The 19244-nt window shown below is 43.0% G+C and overlaps 1 protein-coding gene across 2 annotated transcripts in view; it reads left to right on the top strand.

Annotated features, from left to right (window-relative positions):
• EPAS1 (endothelial PAS domain protein 1) overlaps positions 1-19244 on the top strand; it is a 293430-nt gene that overhangs the window by 190833 nt on the left and 83353 nt on the right. For both annotated transcript variants that reach the window (XM_086927783.1, XM_086927784.1), the window contains exons 3-6: positions 13822-13973; positions 15346-15430; positions 16270-16388; positions 16481-16683. In XM_086927783.1, coding sequence (XP_086783909.1) covers positions 13822-13973; positions 15346-15430; positions 16270-16388; positions 16481-16683 — 559 coding nt within the window. The remainder of the gene's footprint in view (positions 1-13821; positions 13974-15345; positions 15431-16269; positions 16389-16480; positions 16684-19244) is intronic.

Below are 19244 nucleotides of genomic sequence, written 5' to 3'. Positions count from 1 at the left end.
AATTTATGCAAAATAATTTAAGATAATTTTAAATCATTTTAAATATGTATACTGTGTATGTTAAAATCCATTTGTCAACTGTGCATTTCCCATTACACATATTATTTGCTTGAGCCAATTTTAGAGCGTGATTGGAGAACTTGGAACTAAAATTAAAATGTTTCCGACACTGGAATTCAAATACAAATATAATTCATTGATTCTGACCTATTTCAAAATTTGTGTCACCGGAATACTTATACTGATATCGTGCTCCCACACACTACAGTCAAACTTTCATTTGCATAGCAAAACTCATAACATTGGCAGAATACATGCACTTAAGTTGCTTTGAAATGTCATGGAGCCCCTGTAGGCCTATGAACTCATCTGTTTCAAATAACCTAGCCCCTATTCCTATAGTACGTGTGTTTGTTGAAGTATTACATTTCCCAGTGTAAAGTGCACCATGATTCCAAGTAAGTGGATTTAAACCTGTACATATCTATAGATTTTCATTAGCAACCTTTTCAATCGTTTTGGTTACATGAGGAGTGCTAGACTATTGCTCCAAATAATATATTATCAAACTATAGGTTTGTGTATAGATCCTCCTCTGCATTGAGGCCCCCTGGGAACTTGGTGTCTAGTTCCATTATATAACGGGACTCAAGTCTCCTCAATTGCTTCTCTCTATTACCTCCCCTGATATTTGGGGCCACTGCATCAATTACGCAGTATATCAGTCCATTTGCTTGTCCTTCACGGATTTCTTCGGAGTGGTGGTCTACTAGGTAAGTTCTGCCTCAATTTTGTATGGCCCGTAAGTGCGGGAGTATTCGCTTCTGAACTGTTAAGATGGTATTTCCTCAGGGAGAAAATGACAAGTGAAAAGCACAACAATCAATTAAAAAGTACAAAATTTTGTTTATTATTAAGTATATATACTCAGAATAAAAACATAAAATTTCTGATATATAATAAAATGAGACCTATTCTAAGGCATCAACGCAATACAACAATACAAATGACATCATTAATTCTTAATTCCTAAAACAGTGGCGGACATTACTAGTCCTCTTCTCGACGCGCGTTTCGGCGTTTACACTGGAACGCCTTCTTCAGGAGCCACATACACAATCTGAAAAACATATACAGCAATTCAAATTCTCTTTCCAGGTGAGTTATATTAGCTTTTCAATCAGTACCTCAATACAAGTGCATGCAAACGTATAATACAAACAGCTTTACATATCGCAAACTCCCTACTCGTGTAGCCAACTATAAAGCTACACAAGGTACAAACTCTACGATGTTACATTTGAGCAGTAGTGTAGTATATATATATAAGAAAATGGGCCTTATATGATAGTTAGACCCTTACCCCGATTGCATATATGACTTCAGGAGCTTGGTTGGCTAGAGTACTATTGCTATTGGTGAACAATAGGGAAAATTATATATATAAGGGTGTATTATCTTAACTAAGCAGAGATCTAGAAATTTCCTAAGCTTAGTTCCTTTCAATCTTGTGGTTATATAGAAGTTAACATATGCAATTACATTACCAAAAACCACAGTACTGTATGCAATTCCAAATGATAAAAGGAACATAGAATGATGACCTGTTTTCAATGTCAGTGATTGAAAGCCGATTTAATAGACAGAAAAATAATATATGATGTTTTTCAATTGTTTCACTTATAAACTCAAATTCATTATTATTAACACAATATTATGTCTGATTGTAAATACATCGAATCTTACCTAAATTTAGATTGGTTGGTACATCTAATTCATTATTTAAAAAAAGGGCCGCCAATCGATCCTCGTACTATGGATCACAGAAACATAGACAAAGACCGGATTATTTCACTCGAATATTGAGTGAGTGAGACCGCTAGATTATTAAGCACAATGCCAGCATGCTTACCTAAGTCGGCAGTTGTTTATATTTACCGGAACGGGGCAGCAGCTGTTGGTATAGCGCTCTTTTCTGTGAAGGGTCTGTTTTAAACTGCGAATGTAGAAGTAAGAAGAACCCACATTTACTTTTGTGCTGCTATTATTAATAACGGTTGTAGGTTGCAAAACGATTAATTCACCAAAAACTTCTAATTGGACAGGGAGCTTTTTGGAGCTATTTTTATATCTAAAATAAGTTCGAATCTTTTAACATGCAGATAGTGGACTTACATGAATAGTATTAGATAGAATCTATAATGCTCAGATGGCCAGGAACAGCAGTCGGTATATCGTTGTGCTTTTCACTTGTCGTTTTCTCCCTGATGATATTACATTTGGTGCCTCTTTTTACATTGTCTAATTTTCCCTGTCAAACATATTCAGTTGCTTAAACAGGGGGTCCTTGTTATTCACACCAAGATGGTATTTCCAACATAAGACAACCCACACGGGCATTCCAATAAATATACTGCAAATTCTGTTTTGCATGTATAGTTGCCCCTGATGTTTCTGGTGTGGGATGATAAACGCGATTTGTATTGTGATGTATTTTCGACACATTGGCAAGCTTTGCATTTCTTACATTTTAAGCAGTGAGAGCACAGCAGAGGGGGCATAGAGAGAGTAGCAGAGAAGAGCAGGGAGCACAGGACAAGAGTGCCAAATATAGCACCAAAGGGAGATGCAGGTAGAGTACTATAGAGGGGAGAAAGGGAGAGCACAGGTGGAGGGGGGTGGGGCAAGCACAGCAGAGGGGAACTGAGCAACCACTGCAGAGGGGGACTGAGCAAGCACTGCAGAGGGGGACTGAGCAAGCACTGCAGAGGGGGACCGAGCAAGCACAGCAGAGGGGGACTGAGCAACCACTGCAGAGGGGGACCGAGCAAGCACAGCAGAGGGGGACTGAGCAACCACTGCAGAGGGGGACCGAGCAAGCACTGCAGAGGGGGACTGAGCAAGCACTGCAGAGGGGGACCGAGCAAGCACAGCAGAGGGGGACTGAGCAACCACTGCAGAGGGGGACCGAGCAAGCACTGCAGAGGGGGACTGAGCAAGCACTGCAGAGGGGGACTGAGCAAGCACTGCAGAGGGGGACCGAGCAAGCACAGCAGAGGGGGACTGAGCAACCACTGCAGAGGGGGACCGAGCAAGCACAGCAGAGGGGGACTGAGCAACCACTGCAGAGGGGGACCGAGCAAGCACTGCAGAGGGGGACTGAGCAAGCACTGCAGAGGGGGACTGAGCAAGCACTGCAGAGGGGGACCGAGCAAGCACAGCAGAGGGGGACCGAGCAACCACTGCAGAGGGGGACTGAGCAAGCACTGCAGAGGGGGACTGAGCAAGCACAGCAGAGAGGGACTGAGCAAACGCTGCAGAGGGGGACTGAGCAAGCACAGCAGAGGGGGACTGAGCAAGCACTGCTGAGGGGGACTGAGCAAGCACTGCTGAGGGGGACTGAGCAAGCACTGCAGAGGGGGACTGAGCAAGCACAGCAGAGGGGGACTGAGCAAGCACTGCAGAGGGGGACCGAGCAAGCACAGCAGAGGGGGACTGAGCAAGCACTGCAGAGGGGGACCGAGCAACCACTGCAGAGGGGGACCGAGCAAGCACTGCAGAGGGGGACTGAGCAAGCACTGCAGAGGGGGACCGAGCAAGCACAGCAGAGGGGGACTGAGCAACCACTGCAGAGGGGGGCTGAGCAAGCACTGCAGAGGGGGACTGAGCAAGCACAGCAGATGGGGACTGAGCAAGCGCTAGAGAGGGGAACCGAGCAACCACAGCAGAGGGGGGGGGGGCTGAGCACAATGCCAAGGGTTGAAAGGAGGAAGGTGGGAGAATAACGTTTAACTAGGCAAAGTACAAACTATACCAGGTCACACTGTCGGTGCAGTGAATCTGATCGTTACCAGGCTTGTGCAAGGACAGGTGGGCACATGGGTGGTGGAAAGCACTGGAGACGAGCTTACTGTGACATTCCTAGCTATCGCTATCGCTGCTGGTGAGAGGGGTTGAGTTTTGCGACATGGCTGATGTAGGTTCCTGAAGAAGTATGCGAGACAAAGCTGTTGTTGCTGGTAGAGCCGGACACTAAGGCGCTGGAGCAGTGTCTGATGTGTGAGCCGTGACCAGTGGTGCTGCTGGACCACAGACTAGTGGGGGCTGAAACTGACTGGTTGAGCAGCGGGCGCACTCCCAGTGGCTGCAGGTGGCAAGAGGCCAATAGCGTGCCAAGGAATGAGCCATCATGTGGATACTCAGGTGACATCCCGTGACTGAGCAGGTGCCGCCCCATGGCAAGCCTGCCATCCGCAGCCTCGTGCCAGCTGCCCTTGGCATTGCGGGAGGTACACATGCGTGAGGTTTCAGCTCTGGCACAGTTCCTTGGCCGACAGCATCACCTGTTAGAAGCACAGCCAAACCCTTAAAGACCAATAAAGCCGTCCGCCTCTCTTTGCACCATGCAGTGAGCATCTTTGCTGAGCCTCGGCGTCCACCCGCTGTTCTTTCACTGCTTCTGGGAGTACACTGTGTTATTGCCATAGTACAGCGTCCTCACAGCACTTACAACTTTCATGGCGACACATAGTAAAGTGGAAACGCATCAGGTACTCCAGGTTACCCCAGGCCAGGAGTTACCAGCACATCCTGGAGTGTTGCCTTTGATACATGCGGGCTGCGCTCCCCTTTCAAGTCAGTACCAAATTATAACGCACATATCAGGATTCTGAGAGCGCGTGAGCTCAGGAGAGTACAGGCTGAGATGTCTGGTGCATACTATTTCTACATTGATAACCCCGTCTGGTCCCTGAGAGCGGCCTATTTACTTATCGCCAGAGGTAATGGCTGATACGAATACCTTTTCATAAAGCACTTCATACCACACGTCTGCCACTTCAAAGCTCTGTACATGACACATGTGAATATTTCCCAAGTTTGCCAGCCTTGGAGGGATGCATGGATGAGTCGCCCTTGCAGTGAGCCCAACTTGTGTTCAGCTCACTGAGCTGTGCAGCTGGCTGGCGCAGTGAAATGTTTTTGCCTGACCAGTGTTGTCAACAGAACAGAAAGCCTTCTTATAAAACATGCCCCGCCATGGACTGTTGTCATCGCTGGTGGTTATCAGGTGATCGGCAGTGGAGGCCTCCAGCAAGCCAAAACATTAACAAGCACTGGCGCCTCTCTCCTCGGCACATGAATGCTGTCTTTCAAGTCAACATATAAATATAGATCTTAGTACCGACGGTGTACACTCTATGTTGGGACACGCGTTAACAAAGATAAAAAGACATTTATTCAAAATTACATTCTCAAAATAAAAAGGATACCACTATATTGATTGTGGAGAAAATGTATACCGTGGTAAGACCACACGGAGAGGTCAGTACTCTACAAGCCAGCCAGCCACACCCAGAGCAGTGGTGGGCGCCAGCTATGAGGCCTGGGGGTGGGGAGGGGGGATAAAAATAAAGGGCAGGAGAAAAAGAAAAACGAAAAAAACCCCACCTGGCAGCACACCTATTCCTTCTTCTTTCCTGCAGCATGGGCCCTTCACCAACCTGGCGCTGCTCCCATGCTGTGATAGCAGCGCCAGGATTGGATGGAGCAGGCTGGCTGGACGCTCCTTCAAGCCCTTAGGCCTGTGCTTGATCTCCTCCCAGCTGTCTTAGACAGCTAGGTGGAGAGTTTCAAAGTGCGCATTAAACTGTGGCTGGCGCAAGAAGGCCGGCCAAAGTGACATGCGCATTTTGGAGCATCCAGCCAGCCTCTGCTCCTGTCCTCTCTGGACTCGGGATGCTGCAGTGGGGTGCTTGCGCGCAACGGAAAAATAAAATGTCAATGAAATATTTTCATTGCTATTTAATTTTTCCTTTTAGGCTCGCAGTGGGCAGGGTGTGGCGCTCCCACGCCCAAATTAAGAAATCGCAGCATTTCTTCCAGATTGTTGATTTGCATTTACAATTTTTTTCCGTACTGCTGTTCTTGTGAGGTTTTAATATTATTAATATTTTTTTCAACAACACGCATTTTCCCCAAATTTTAATCTATCAGCAGGCAATAGGTATCGTGTGTTTTAGTTTCATTTTTATCAATCCCAAAATATGTATTTTACGATGTATAAAAATACATTTAATTCATCCTAAATGTATGTGTTATTTGAAAAAATGTCCACTGCTCTGAATAAGTCATATTTGAAACCTCAGAAAGGAGACTGCATTTGTTTTCTTCATTTTTAGAAGTACTTACTTTTAGCATTACTGCTCTAAATATTGTACACATGGCGGATGCAAAATAGGACAGTCCAAACCCACCTGTTCCATTCAGAACACACTGTGAGTCCAGCCAAAGCTGGGCCATTCGAGACGACAGAAACCCCCGCAACAGTGGATCAAACGACTCAAAAACAAGCTCAAGAATGGCTACTTCCTTAGATGTGGCTTCCTAAGGTTTTTGATCTATCTCACGGATGCTTCAATGAACACACAGAAATCAGAAATAGAACCACTAACCTTGGGTAAAAAAGGCATAATGTGCATTGGAATAATTACGGAACTGGCTGATGAAAATAATACATAAAGTAGGGGAGGACACAACCCCGACTCATTATGTCCTGATTTCCCACCATGTTCTTTATAAAGACTTTAGGAGACTTTCAGATTGCCAGACTGGTATTTGAATAAAGCGGCGTAAGCGACCACACGAAATTCAAAGTGGTCTTGAGGGCTAAACATTTCTTTCTATGTAACGCCCTATCTCAATCTACTGCTACATATTTCACACCAAGTTCTGATCATGAATACCGTGGCACCTGCTAAAACATGATTGTACTTGACGAAGTACTCCCCTTTCAGTGTTCAATGATGTCTTCCACTCACCCCCTCAATAGAAATATTTTAGTCTACAGTATACTGTAATTTACCAGTTGATTAACCGCATGCGCGCTAGCGGGTTTTCCCGCTGCGCGCTGAAGATTCGAAATTCGCGGTTTACGTGACAAAGCCAGCTCGTCATGCGCGCAGCGCAGGTAACGCCCATGACGAGCTGGCTTTGTCATCCGCATCGAAGGGGTTAAAGGTATGAGACAGCAAAAACTTTCTAAATGGGTCTTGGGAATATCCATTCCACCTTCTTACGATTCCCAGAATTGGCATGTGTGAACCTTCTAAGACATTTAGAGTCAAATTTTGTAGCAACAACATTATCCTCCTTGCCCCTGGTGGCCATCTTCCTGATTATGTATGCAAATACTCCCAAACAAGATTAACCAGCTAACTTCTTGTCTGTAACACTGCCACTTTTCACAATAGGGGTTGTGTTCATCAGCTGGTTGACTATTTATTTATTTCAAGAGTTTTATATACCTTAAAAGCCTTGCTTAGCCTGTCTGCACCTCCACCCAGAAACAGTTGACCAAACACATAATCCCTAATATGCATTTAGGGAGCTGTAGAAAGTGAGTCTTATCATTTTTGGTCTGACTGTCAAATCTAACATCATGTCACAGCTAAAATGTTCAGACCGAAAAATCATAGCAACGAGTTAGACCTTCTCATTGCTATAACGTAATGGTTCTAAAATAGTAGCAATTTCCATGAATTCCCTTTTGGCTGAAAGTATACATTTACCAAAATTGTCACAAGAACTCAGAAGAAAGTCCACTCTGTCACTCTGACCAATACTGAAGCCAACTCGCCCCTTATCGGAGTAGAAAAATGAATATGTAAAGTCGGGATTAAGAATGCCCACATGGAGGGTCTGCATTTATTCATCAACAACCACAAACGATTCTGAGCCAAGCATATAAATATAATGTATTATATGCATTTCTTGGAGCATAATCACTGAGCAGCCTACAAGTCACAGATTTTAAGCGGGCGGGCTGGCTTAGAAATTTTTCTTCCCTGATTATTAGACTGAGTGAATTAAGTTGTATCAGTTAGTTACATAATTATAAGCCTGCAAACCTGTGGCAGGTGGTCGTGTGGTTAAAATGAATTTATTATTGTAAATACAGCTATAAGTCGGCACTTTTTGATTGTCGGATAAATGTTGTTTCTCTGTCTTATAATTTGCCAACAGCGTTTCGCATACGTTTTCCACCCATGTCACATGAATGAATTAGGAAAATTGTGCATATAATTGCAACGGCCCAGCCTATTGTATCGCCAAATGTAAAAAGTTGTTTAGTTCCCTAATTGTTTAATTTCGTTTTTCTGACTTGTATAAAATGTTGCATTAAAATGTAACTAAGCGCCAAATATGAAATGCTAGAGTGGAACTAGGCGCTCATGTCCAGTGCTTAATTTGTAAAAAAATAAATGCCATGGCCCTCCACAGGAGACCACTGAGGCTTGCACCAAACATTGTCCCTGTCATGCTGCCAATGATAGTAACAACACAACTACTAACCATTACACTCCTACAAGTGTGACAGTTCAGACTTTTCCAGGCCCCCAAAGCTATAAGAATGGCTTGGGCCGCAGGTAATAGTCATTTGTAATATATATTGAATTATTAATTAACTGTTGTTGACGTCATCTCTAAATTAGGCACACAGTACTAACTTGTGGCAGACTGTCACAAGCCCCGGTGTTGTAAATTAAGTGCTGCTGCCAAGCACCGGAGACCACCTGCTCAAATTAAGCACTGCTCGTGTCCATGAAGAAGACAGTATATTGGCTGCAGGCGATATCGTTGTGCTCCTCCTCAGCTTCCTCCCGTAGTCAGAAGTTTTCAACTCTGCCAACATTCAGCCCAGGGGAAGAACACTTCAATTAAACACCAAACAACTCTTGTTAGAAATCTGTACCCTTTCCTTCCGAATTGATTTATGCTGTTCTTGCTCCCTTCACATTACCAGCGTGATGTGGAGGGCAGGCCAGGCTGTACAGGGTGAGCTGGATTCAGATATTTCAGAGCACAGGTTAAAGTGAAATCTGCAGCCGTGTAAGTGTTCAAATGTTATGCCAATAGTAGGTACAACCTACTGTAGGTTGCTTTGTGCTGTAGGAGCCAAGTCTATCTGAACATTGTGCTACAATATGTTTTTTTTAATTGAGGTGGTTGTTTTTAAATTTAAACTTCAGAAATATATTTTCTGTTTAATATATTTAAATAATTATATATTTAATTAATAATAAGTTAATAGTGCTGTAGCAATTTTTATTTTGTTGTACATATAAAATAGATAGACATAATTATTTTATGTTAATATTTGACATAAATGTATATGTAATCATTGTCTTACGTTTTAAAAATGTATCGTTTTTCCTATACTTTAACATACCCTATAGTAACATTAAGTTTTAATTAAAGAGGCAGGCTTTATTAAAATATTTAAAAATAAAATAATACATGTTTATGTTTCAGACATTTTTAACATTAATTTTTTTTTTGTATTTTTAACTAGTTTAAATTATTTAATTTTATTTAATACCCCAGTTGTGAACTGGAGAACATTTATTACTGTTTGGGGTCCTTTTTGGCTGTAGTAACTTTAAAAGTTTAGTTTATGATTGGGAATGGACTTTTTCTGTCATGGGTAGGTGCTCGTCCCTCTCCAAACTCCTCCCATTTAGAAGTGTGTCCCTTTTTACAGCCACCCTCTTTCCCTCCCACATTTACTACTAAATAAACTTATATGTGTAAGGATCTCCCCTTAGAAAAGCTAAGAGAGGTGGGGGTACAGATTTTCACTTGTAGTTTTGTGATTGAATTTTGTAGTAATTAGTAGTACTGCAGTACTATTTAATGTACTACAAAATACAGTTTGTGAACCAGGCCCTAAGTGCAATACATTATAGGAAAAAAATAGTTGGGCGTTAAATTCCGCTCTGCTGGCCGAGTTCGTGGAGTTTTGGCCACTCCGTGTTTCGCTTATAACTCGAAGTTCCAGCCAAACTGCCAACCGTCACATGGCGGAGTTTTTTCTTGCAAGTGGCTCACCACTAGTAAGTTGGCAAGCGAGAACTGGCGTTCCCTAGCATGATTTTTGATAGCTGGGAGATTTTCTTAACGCGGGCAGTTGTGACCCTTCGTGGTGAGAATGCTGCTGCTCAAGTTAAAAGTCTACTCTAGCGACCGCAAAGAAGCAGCACCCTATAGCAGGCCGGGTGGTGCCATTCGGGCTGATTATGCAGTGCTGAACAAGCTCCCGGTGCTGAAAATCTGAGCAAGAAGCGCAATGTGCCGATTTCTGTCCATTCGCAGAACTCTGTGGAAACTTGTGGAGTTTTCATGTAATTATTCAGAATTCCACAGAATGTAACTCTGAGTTTTGCTCAACCCTAGAAAAAAAATGAAAGCTCATTAACCATTTATTCCCAACAGCCATCATAAACACATTCGGAATGCTCAAACTAGTTGAGCACTGCCAGATGAGCACTTTTTAAAGACCAGTGCTCATCTAAACCTAAATGAGTTTGTTGAAAATATGAATGATATTATGTAGTTGAGAATTGAGAGAGTATTTCTTTGATTAGACAGTCCGTCTCAATCAAGACTTAACTGGTCAGACTCCATTAATGCTCATATTCATTGCGTTTTATTTGAAGTTGAGCAGTTGGATGTGCATGCAAACTTCTCTATTCATGATCTTTTAGGTTTGGAGTCTGTACAGTTGAAGAATAGTTCAATGCTCCTGGTTGAATGCCCCTTGGTGAGAGCTGGGACGCAGAGGGTGAGCACTACTTCATCAGGAAAACCCAGAAGAGTAAACCTCCTAATTCCGCAATAGTATTGCTTGTGTCACAATTGGTAGCTTGGCCTGAGCACAAATGGTGCAGATAACTCCACAATGTTCCACTCAGATGGAAATCTTACTTCACAATTTCCAGGAAGAGGTTTAAACCTTACTAAGCGTTCTTATGGCCGAATTGACAAATAACCTTTTCTTTCCAAAGGTAGCTATAATACTGCTCCTGCACTTGCTTATGTCTTCAACTCTTGCTTCTTCACAGGCTCTATATCAAAAATGGATGGAGATTTGATTGAACCCTCTTTCAACAAAAAAACACTATCTTAACACTCTGAAGGAAGCTTATTCTAAGCCAATTTCGCTCCTTCCATCCGTTGCCGATATTGATTAGAAGTAAATGGCCTGAGCCATTTCTACATATTCTAAAGACTGTTATATTTTGATCAGATGGGCTTTAGGCCTGGCCTGTGGACAGAGTCAGCTCTGATTGCTGTGGTAATTAACCTCAGATGTGGTCCTGGTGATAATCTACCCACCTGCCTTGGTTTCCTCGATCTTTCTACCGCTATGGATTCTATTGACCACTCCATCTTGCGCAGGACTGGCAACCAATGGTTGAAAGCCTCCCTTTCTGATAGAACCTAATCCTAATCCTTCCTACAAGTTGAGTGCAGAGTTACCCGGGGCTTCTCCATCTCTTCAATATACTTTATGTTGTTCATCACCCACTGGCATCAGCGATAAATGCCTTTGGTTTCAAAACAACTTCTTATGCTGACAACACCCAAGTTATATTTAACCCATTTACTGCGGCCCCGATTTTCCCACAGTGCGGCACTTCTGCAAAACGGGCGGGGCCGCGTCGGCCATTGGCCGATGGCAGCACTGGGGAGGTAGTGCTGCCGTCGGCCAAGGGCAACAAGGAATGGGTTAAATGTGATAAATCCTTTATTGCCAGTCCGAGCCTGGACTAATGCCCGCCTCTCTGTTATCTTCATTTGACAAATGTCAGCTCCTTTCAAGCTTAATTCCTCCAAAACAGAAGGAATGATGCTTGGATGGGAATATGCCTGTGTGTGGGATCTAGGGCCCGCGTTTATGGGCAAGATTCCTCCACTATCTCAGAAGGGAAAGATCCTGGAATGTTGGTTAGACAAGGAACTCAATCCGATTCCCCGGATTAACGCAGTAGTCTCATCTTGCTATTTTCAGATGGGCATCCTGGAAAAGGTTCTCCTCAGCCCTCTCCATCATAGAATCAGTGCGATGAATGCTTTAATCATTTCCAGACTTGACTACATTAACACGTTATTTGGCTTTGCTGCCTCCATTGATCTTCACCTTTAGGAAATTCGACATTCTTTGGCTAACCTCAACACTGTTGAATTAAATGCCACCTTGCATTTCACCAAGCATTAAACTCTCCTCTACTTTTTTAATTTTTTGGAGGGACAGAATTCACTTCTTAGCACCATGAATCTTCTGGACCTTCACTTACCCTTTATAAATGTCCATTCGCCCATTCATTACGGTAGCTATTCATATAAAAAGTTCCTTTGGGGGCTGTTCCACACTCACTATATTGACTGTACCCAAGGAAGTACGGAAGTTCAGACTGTCTGATCAGCATTCCCTTTCAGTTATTGTTCCCAAGTCTATTGTAATCCCCATGTATGTCATTTGAGTTTCATGTCCATGGAGGCGGGGAGAGGGGTATGAGTGTTAGACATATTGGGCACTTTTTCAATCCCAGTTGTAATATAGGCAAATTTACCTCCTTCTTGTCCACACGTAACCTAAAAAGTAGAAATAGAGGACTCATTCTCTTCCTCACCATTTAGTCACACAGAATATTATAATGAAGGATCCTCGTGGTCAAAAAGTTGTGGTAGCGGGTGCCTCCAACCATCACCACTGGGTATGATTGGGCAGTTCTCATTTGCAAGGGGCCTCCATATTCAAATGAGGTCCCATCATGTGTTCCAATCCACTAATAACTCCGAATCAGAATTTCTGGTCAGTTATTGTGGAGGGCACTGAGATTCTGTTTTATTGGAGTTCATGAGACATGGGCATGGGTAGATCAAAGGGGTTGGGTGTGGCTAGATAAATAGGGGGCACAGAAGAAATCTACCTAGTATAAAACACTGCATGGACTCACTCCACCAAGGGTTGACATTTTCAACCAGTGGCCCAGTTTATTTGGAAGTTGACAGATGTGTGTGAAACCTGTCCACTATGCACTTTGTCACACCTGTCCTTGCAGCGAAGGATTAGTTGATGACATCCATCTACACACAAGAGTTTAACACTCAGTAGAAGCATTTATCTAACGGCCTAATTACGAGTTCGCAGTCCGACCAACGTATTCCGAGTTTGGCAGTCGCACCGCCACTGGACCGCTGCAACCACCAGGATCCATGATCCTGTGGCGGTGTTTTAGCAGTCAGAGGCCACAATATGCTGGCGGTGCCGCAAGTCTATTACGAGTTGCCTCACTTCGACCCTATCCTCGGCAGTGAGCCTGTCATGGAAAGGGTAGCGGTGAGGCAATTCACCCCCTGTCACCTCCATGCAGGGAGGTGCATGCAAGGGGCCACATGTTGTGCCCCCCTGTATGTTTGCACCCCCAGCTCCTGCACAGGAAGAAATGCACAACATGGTGCATTTCTCCCTGTGCAGGAAAGTGCTGCGGGGCTTCCACAACGCTGCCTTTCTATGGCTCTCCTTTGAGCCTGTGGGACCGCCAAATCAGTACTGCCCGCCAGGAATGAACTTGTGATCCGGTGAGCAGTCTGACTACTGTTTTTCCAGTCTTGCAGCCAGGCGCTGGCGTGGCGGCCCCCCCTGTGTGACTGCCAAACTCATAATCCAGCCCTAAATGTACCATAATGAGGGTCCTTTGCTAAGTACGGCATTGTCCTGCGTATGGTGACCTCACAGAAGCATTTGGGACCCAGGGTGGGGCAAACGCTGTTTGTCCAGATTGGTAAAAGTGGTTTCCAACTTTCCATTTCAATATCATATCATATCTTATGTAAACGTGGGATTGCAAAGTGTATGAAGACTAAGGTCATCATTAAATTCATAGGGATCCTTTTCCCTGTACGCTACAGAAAACAAAATGTGACTTTGTTATATGATGTCTATAAAATTATTCTGTTTTCCTTTGTTTATTACAGTCTGCTCAGACAAGAAGCCGGAGATCGACTGCGACAAGCAGGTTGACAATCTGTACCTGAAGGCCCTGGAAGGCTTCATTGCTGTGGTCACCCAGGATGGGGACATGATCTTTTTGTCAGAGAACATCCAGAAGTACATGGGGCTCACACAGGTAGTGTATGAATTCGAATAGACCATACGTCTTGATTTAAAATCTCCATCACACTACCCCTACAGGTGTAGAAATGTATATATGAAACCAGGCTAATACGTTAGGAGGATGTGGTGCTGGCCCACCTACTTTTGAAGACTGAAACGCCTCCGCGGCTACCAACAGGTGATTGCTGAGCGCCCTGAAAAGCATTAACTATAAATCATTCTGTACAACTATCCTCATTTAGGGCAAATATTGCCCTGTAAGATGATGCGCTGGTTAACTGTTTTGATAGGGAACGAAGTGTTTTCTCATTTATGATAAAGACTAGGTTTTAGTCTTAGATGGGACTATATTTAATTATCACAAGATCTTTTCTAGATCTCCAATTAAAAAGCTAAACACTGGCTGCACTGGCTGACGACAAAGTGAATTTTACCTTTTGCCCTCTAAGTTTAAATTCGGAGCGTGGCCAATGACTGGCAGTATTTTGTGAATTAATTTAGAGGTCTCGCCCCTGCTTCTCGAGTATCAAAGTATCTTTCACCCCCACTATTTGGCACTATAGGAAAAATACTTGTTTTGTCCCCTGATTTAATGGGTATGGAACTCTAGGTTTTGTAGAGCTTATTAGAAAATATCTTAGATTTGAAATGGAGTCTATTTTCAGGCATTCAGGTGGCATTACACCCACCTTTACCACCTGGCACCAAGAAATGTGAATGATTCGAAATAGGCATGGTGTGATAATACAACGTCCTTATCTTCTAACTATTTACTAATAGACAACATCTGCCTCATTACATTGCTTTGAAATGCATCTGGAAAAGTTATTATTCATGGTCACTCAGCATGAGTTAGAAAGACTTGAGCTCTTGGCTAGTATCATTGGTTGTGCTGAAGATCAGTGATAGAGAAGCATGTTTGGATTTGTTGCAAAAGTTGTCATCTCGGGTGAGACTCAAGTAAAGACGGAAATTGAGTTTAGACCATCTGTAATTGCGTTGAAGATTCAAAGAAGGCACACGGCTCCTAGAAGAAGACTGAAAGTTTTCGAGCAGCTCCATTGGGTCTCCTATCACCATGAAATAGTAAGACCTGTTTCTTGACTGTGGTCATTGTATGCACCTGGTTTTGTTATCTTGATGCAGGCGTTGAGATCCTTCTTCGCAATGCCGGATGGGGAATGACTGGAGTGGAACATTTTGAAGATACTTGTAGTATAAGGATGGCTTTGTCAATTAACCAGCATTTTTAAAGTTTTGTTTCTGATTCTCAGACTTATAACAATTTTGCCTGCCACCTACAATAGCATTATGCATTTAGCCCAGGAGTAATTTCATACATTTTGAAAAATCTTTCATGTTATTTTTGTGTTTTTCATAATCAGGTCGAGCTAACTGGACACAGCATCTTTGACTTTACCCATCCATGCGATCATGATGAAATCCGAGAGAACCTCAGCCTGAAAACCAGTAAGACATACATCCGGATGCAGTCTTTACACGTTGTATTATACTATATCACTCACAAAACGCATCTCTATGCGGGTTTCTAAATATGTCACAACTGACCACATTCAGCACAAATGCACAATGCCAGTGAATTCACTTCTCATTGTGTCCATGGTTATCCCACCTACTGTCTTGCTCTAAAGCTGACTATTGCATACATCTGAGTAGCATTACTTTTTTGTGGTGAATGAGCAAGTTGTGTACCTTGTAGTTTCAAATTTCACTTTATTTATGGATGTGAACTGGTATAGCACAAACCTTGCTCCAAAGCACAGGAGTGCTGCAGAGTAGTGCTGTGGGTGGACAGCATACATGTTCGGTAAGATCCTAAGCATGCATTCCCTTACTTTCAAGCTTTTGCAGTACAGGCTTACGGGTGCAGAAAATAAGACTTTGCAGTTTTACATAGAGCCTATTCCCTGTCATTCCTGTACTCTTGTGGCACCCAAATTGCTCAGCAATCTGGGCACCATTTCTCATCTAGAGCTTTTATTTGGTAATCACATTTGCTTCTCACAGCAATTCATAACAAACAATGGGTACAATCACCAAATGTGTGTGCACCATATACACTATCACGTATAGAACATCCATACTACCATAACTGACTACAAGAGCCAGAGGGGATGTATTTAATTTGTTTTAAGCGTGGTACTCTAATAAACAAAGGGGAATTGAACATTGTGAAGCCAGTTAAATAAACTTATGCGAACACCATATGCTAGGAGTCCTATCGAATGCATGCCACATTTTGTATGGTAAATGTAAAGAGTGAAATTTATAAACATTTTTTGACTCAGATGCAGGTTTTGGAAAGAAAAACAAAGATGCAAGCACAGAGCGTGACTTCTTCATGAGGATGAAATGCACGGTGACCAACAGAGGCCGGACTGTCAATCTGAAGTCTGCCACTTGGAAGGTACTGGTGCTGAGCGATGCATTGAGAGCCTACATGTGACTTTGTTTTTCATCAACTGTACTGAACTTTTGCCTGATTCCACTTGCCACTAGGTATTGCACTGCACAGGACAAATCAAAGTGTCCAACATTTGCCAGCCTAACACAATCTGCGGGCCCAAGGACCCTCTGCTGAACTGTCTTGTTATGATGTGTGAGCCCATCCAACACCCATCCAACATTGACATCCCGCTGGATAGCAAGACATTCCTGAGCCGACACAGCATGGACATGAAGTTCACGTACTGCGATGACCGGTAAGACACAATTGTTCAGTAATGCCGTATATATACTTTCCATTACAATATGACTCCAGGATAGAAGCCTCTATGTAATGATCTGTAGAAAGTCTGAACCCAGCAGCTAGAGGCGACCTGAATGAAGGGCTAAAATTAGAAAGTGGACATTGATGTGCTCATTGCGATCCATTCTCGGCCACGCCATGATTTTGTGACTCAGACGTTGCAAATCTGTGTGAGATCCTAGCTCCTGATCACTGATGTTTGGCATTAGGCCATTCAGGAGAACCAAGTGGCCACCTCAATCAAGAATGTTTATGTATGTGGAATAGGTGCTTGTACTCCCTACCCTGGTAGTGAGTTCTACAGTGATGGACCTGCCATGAGTTCCCAGCCAGCCCCACACCTACTTGGACTACCAAGTGCATTGACCCCCTTGAATGCTTGCTCCATTCCCTTTTATTTTGCCATGTTGAAATGGTAAAACAGTGATACACTATGGACAATACCATTCTATGATGGTTGCCTGGTTTAGAGACAGTGGATACACGGAATGAGGAAAGATACTCCACACTGCTGATGAGATAAGCAGCAATAAGCAGCTTATTGGCACTATCTCGTGAACTGTAGTATTCTCTAGATAATGTAGAGAAAAGGAAATAAATGAAATGGAGCATATAAAAGGAGAAAATGGTAAACTAAAGAACTGGTCCAGCGGTCCTTGCACTGAAGCATTGAGAGAAATGGCATCATTCATGGGTCAGTCATAGGGTAATGGGGCCAGTGGCTGAAGTGAGCTTACCAATTGCTCCAGGCTGTATGGACGAAAGGAGAGAGTAAATTACGTTCATATAGAGCTGACCCAAATCCCCTCTTTGTATGTATTTGCATGAATATATCACTACAAGGACATGGAAGATAACTAAGCCTCTCAAGCATGCCAAAGAAATTAAAGGAAGAATAATTATAGTGCAAATCTTATGCCCCTTGGTTTTGTTGTAGGAAGAATCAATATCAAACTCCTTGCGTACTGAGATAATCTTGGAGGTTTCCTGTAACAAAATACATGTCTGAAGTCTTTATAGTGGTTTAAAATCCACTCATAATGGCCTTTTGGCTTTAACGTGTGCACTTCATCATAAATAAACCAAGCCTACTGCATTTGGCATAACTTTTCATAATAAAGAGATCCGACCTACAGCATCTGATATCTCATTTTCCAATTTACCCATCATGCTTTGAAAATCTACGCCTGCCATTTGCAATGTGCCTGTTTGTTCCCATTGTGGAAACACAATGGAGGAGGATTGTGAATACGCACTGACATTTTCGGTGTTGACTGTTGACTTGATTTTGTATGAACAGTGACTCCCTCAAACCACTCTTTACTATCCTTTTCTAGCCTTAACCCTGACTAACAGATGTGGAAATGTCGAACTGAAGAACTGATGGGCAGATTTTTCTGGGGGCGTTATTGAATTCTTGCAAATAAAATCCTCATTGTTTGAGATTTGATGTCATTTTAAGGCAACGATTCCAAGTGAGGAGGAGATCCTTTACTAGGAAGTAAAAGGAGGGGATGCGGCTGAATTGAGATTCTGCCCACGAAGGTAAACCTCATCTTCCTGTTTCCGCATTTCCCATTCTGATCGTGCACCCTCCACCTCCCCATGGAGGTTTCACAACGTATATCATGGTGAAATATCCGCGTGGTCAACCAACCAAAAATAGGGAATTGCCACTGGATTGAAGCTTAGGAAAATACTGCTTGTTGTAATTAATACCTCTTCGTTTTGGACTGAATAAAAGAAAAAGCCAAACCCCACTTATTATGGAAATGTGTGCCTTTTTCAGACTAAAAAATATTTTTGCTTTTGATAATTTTTTGGGGTTTAGTGAAGACCCAGCAGGTTCCCCAATAATGAAGTTATGCAAAAGCCATGACGAAGCAAAACGAGTGTTAGCTAAGCAAAAAGACAGGGAGCTAATGCCAGGCTTATTGGCTTTATCAATGCTTGTTTGCATCTTATTGCTACTGCTGTCCTTCTGTAGCATGAAATATAGATAGACCCTACTGTTGCCAGCCTCACGTATTCAGCTACGTCTGTAAGCACAGGTTTATGTATTTTGAAATTAAGTTTTTTTGTTTTTTTAAAGCCATCTTTTTACAAAATGTCTTCCTTTTCAAGTCTCCTTTAAAAATGGAGTGCAATGATCGCTGCCCTGCACTTTTTAGACTGGTTCATTTGTGAGTGACATTTGAAGTGCAGATTTCGGTGTAGAAAGCACTACAAATGTTTGTGAATATTCACAAAGTTATGACTGCTGTCCACGTCATTCACGTTGTATGTCCCCGAAACACCTGAACCTGCACTACTAAGTGAAACTAACCAACGCAGAAGTCCTGCGTACTTTTCCGTAGTTCCTCATTCACAGATGAAACATTTACATGCATATTTTATGTGTTTTACCCTCTGGATTGTTGTTAAATCATGCATAGGTGGTGTTGGGCTTGAGTCCCTTCCCCAGAAAGAAGTGCTGCGGCCCACATCTGCACCCACCTGAACAAGTGAAGCATT

The sequence above is a fragment of the Lissotriton vulgaris genome, chromosome 6, assembly GCF_964263255.1.
Source record: "Lissotriton vulgaris chromosome 6, aLisVul1.2, whole genome shotgun sequence".
Taxonomy (NCBI): domain Eukaryota; kingdom Metazoa; phylum Chordata; class Amphibia; order Caudata; family Salamandridae; genus Lissotriton; species Lissotriton vulgaris.
Note: the sequence above shows the minus strand (reverse complement) of the source record. Positions and strands in the feature narration are given on the sequence as shown.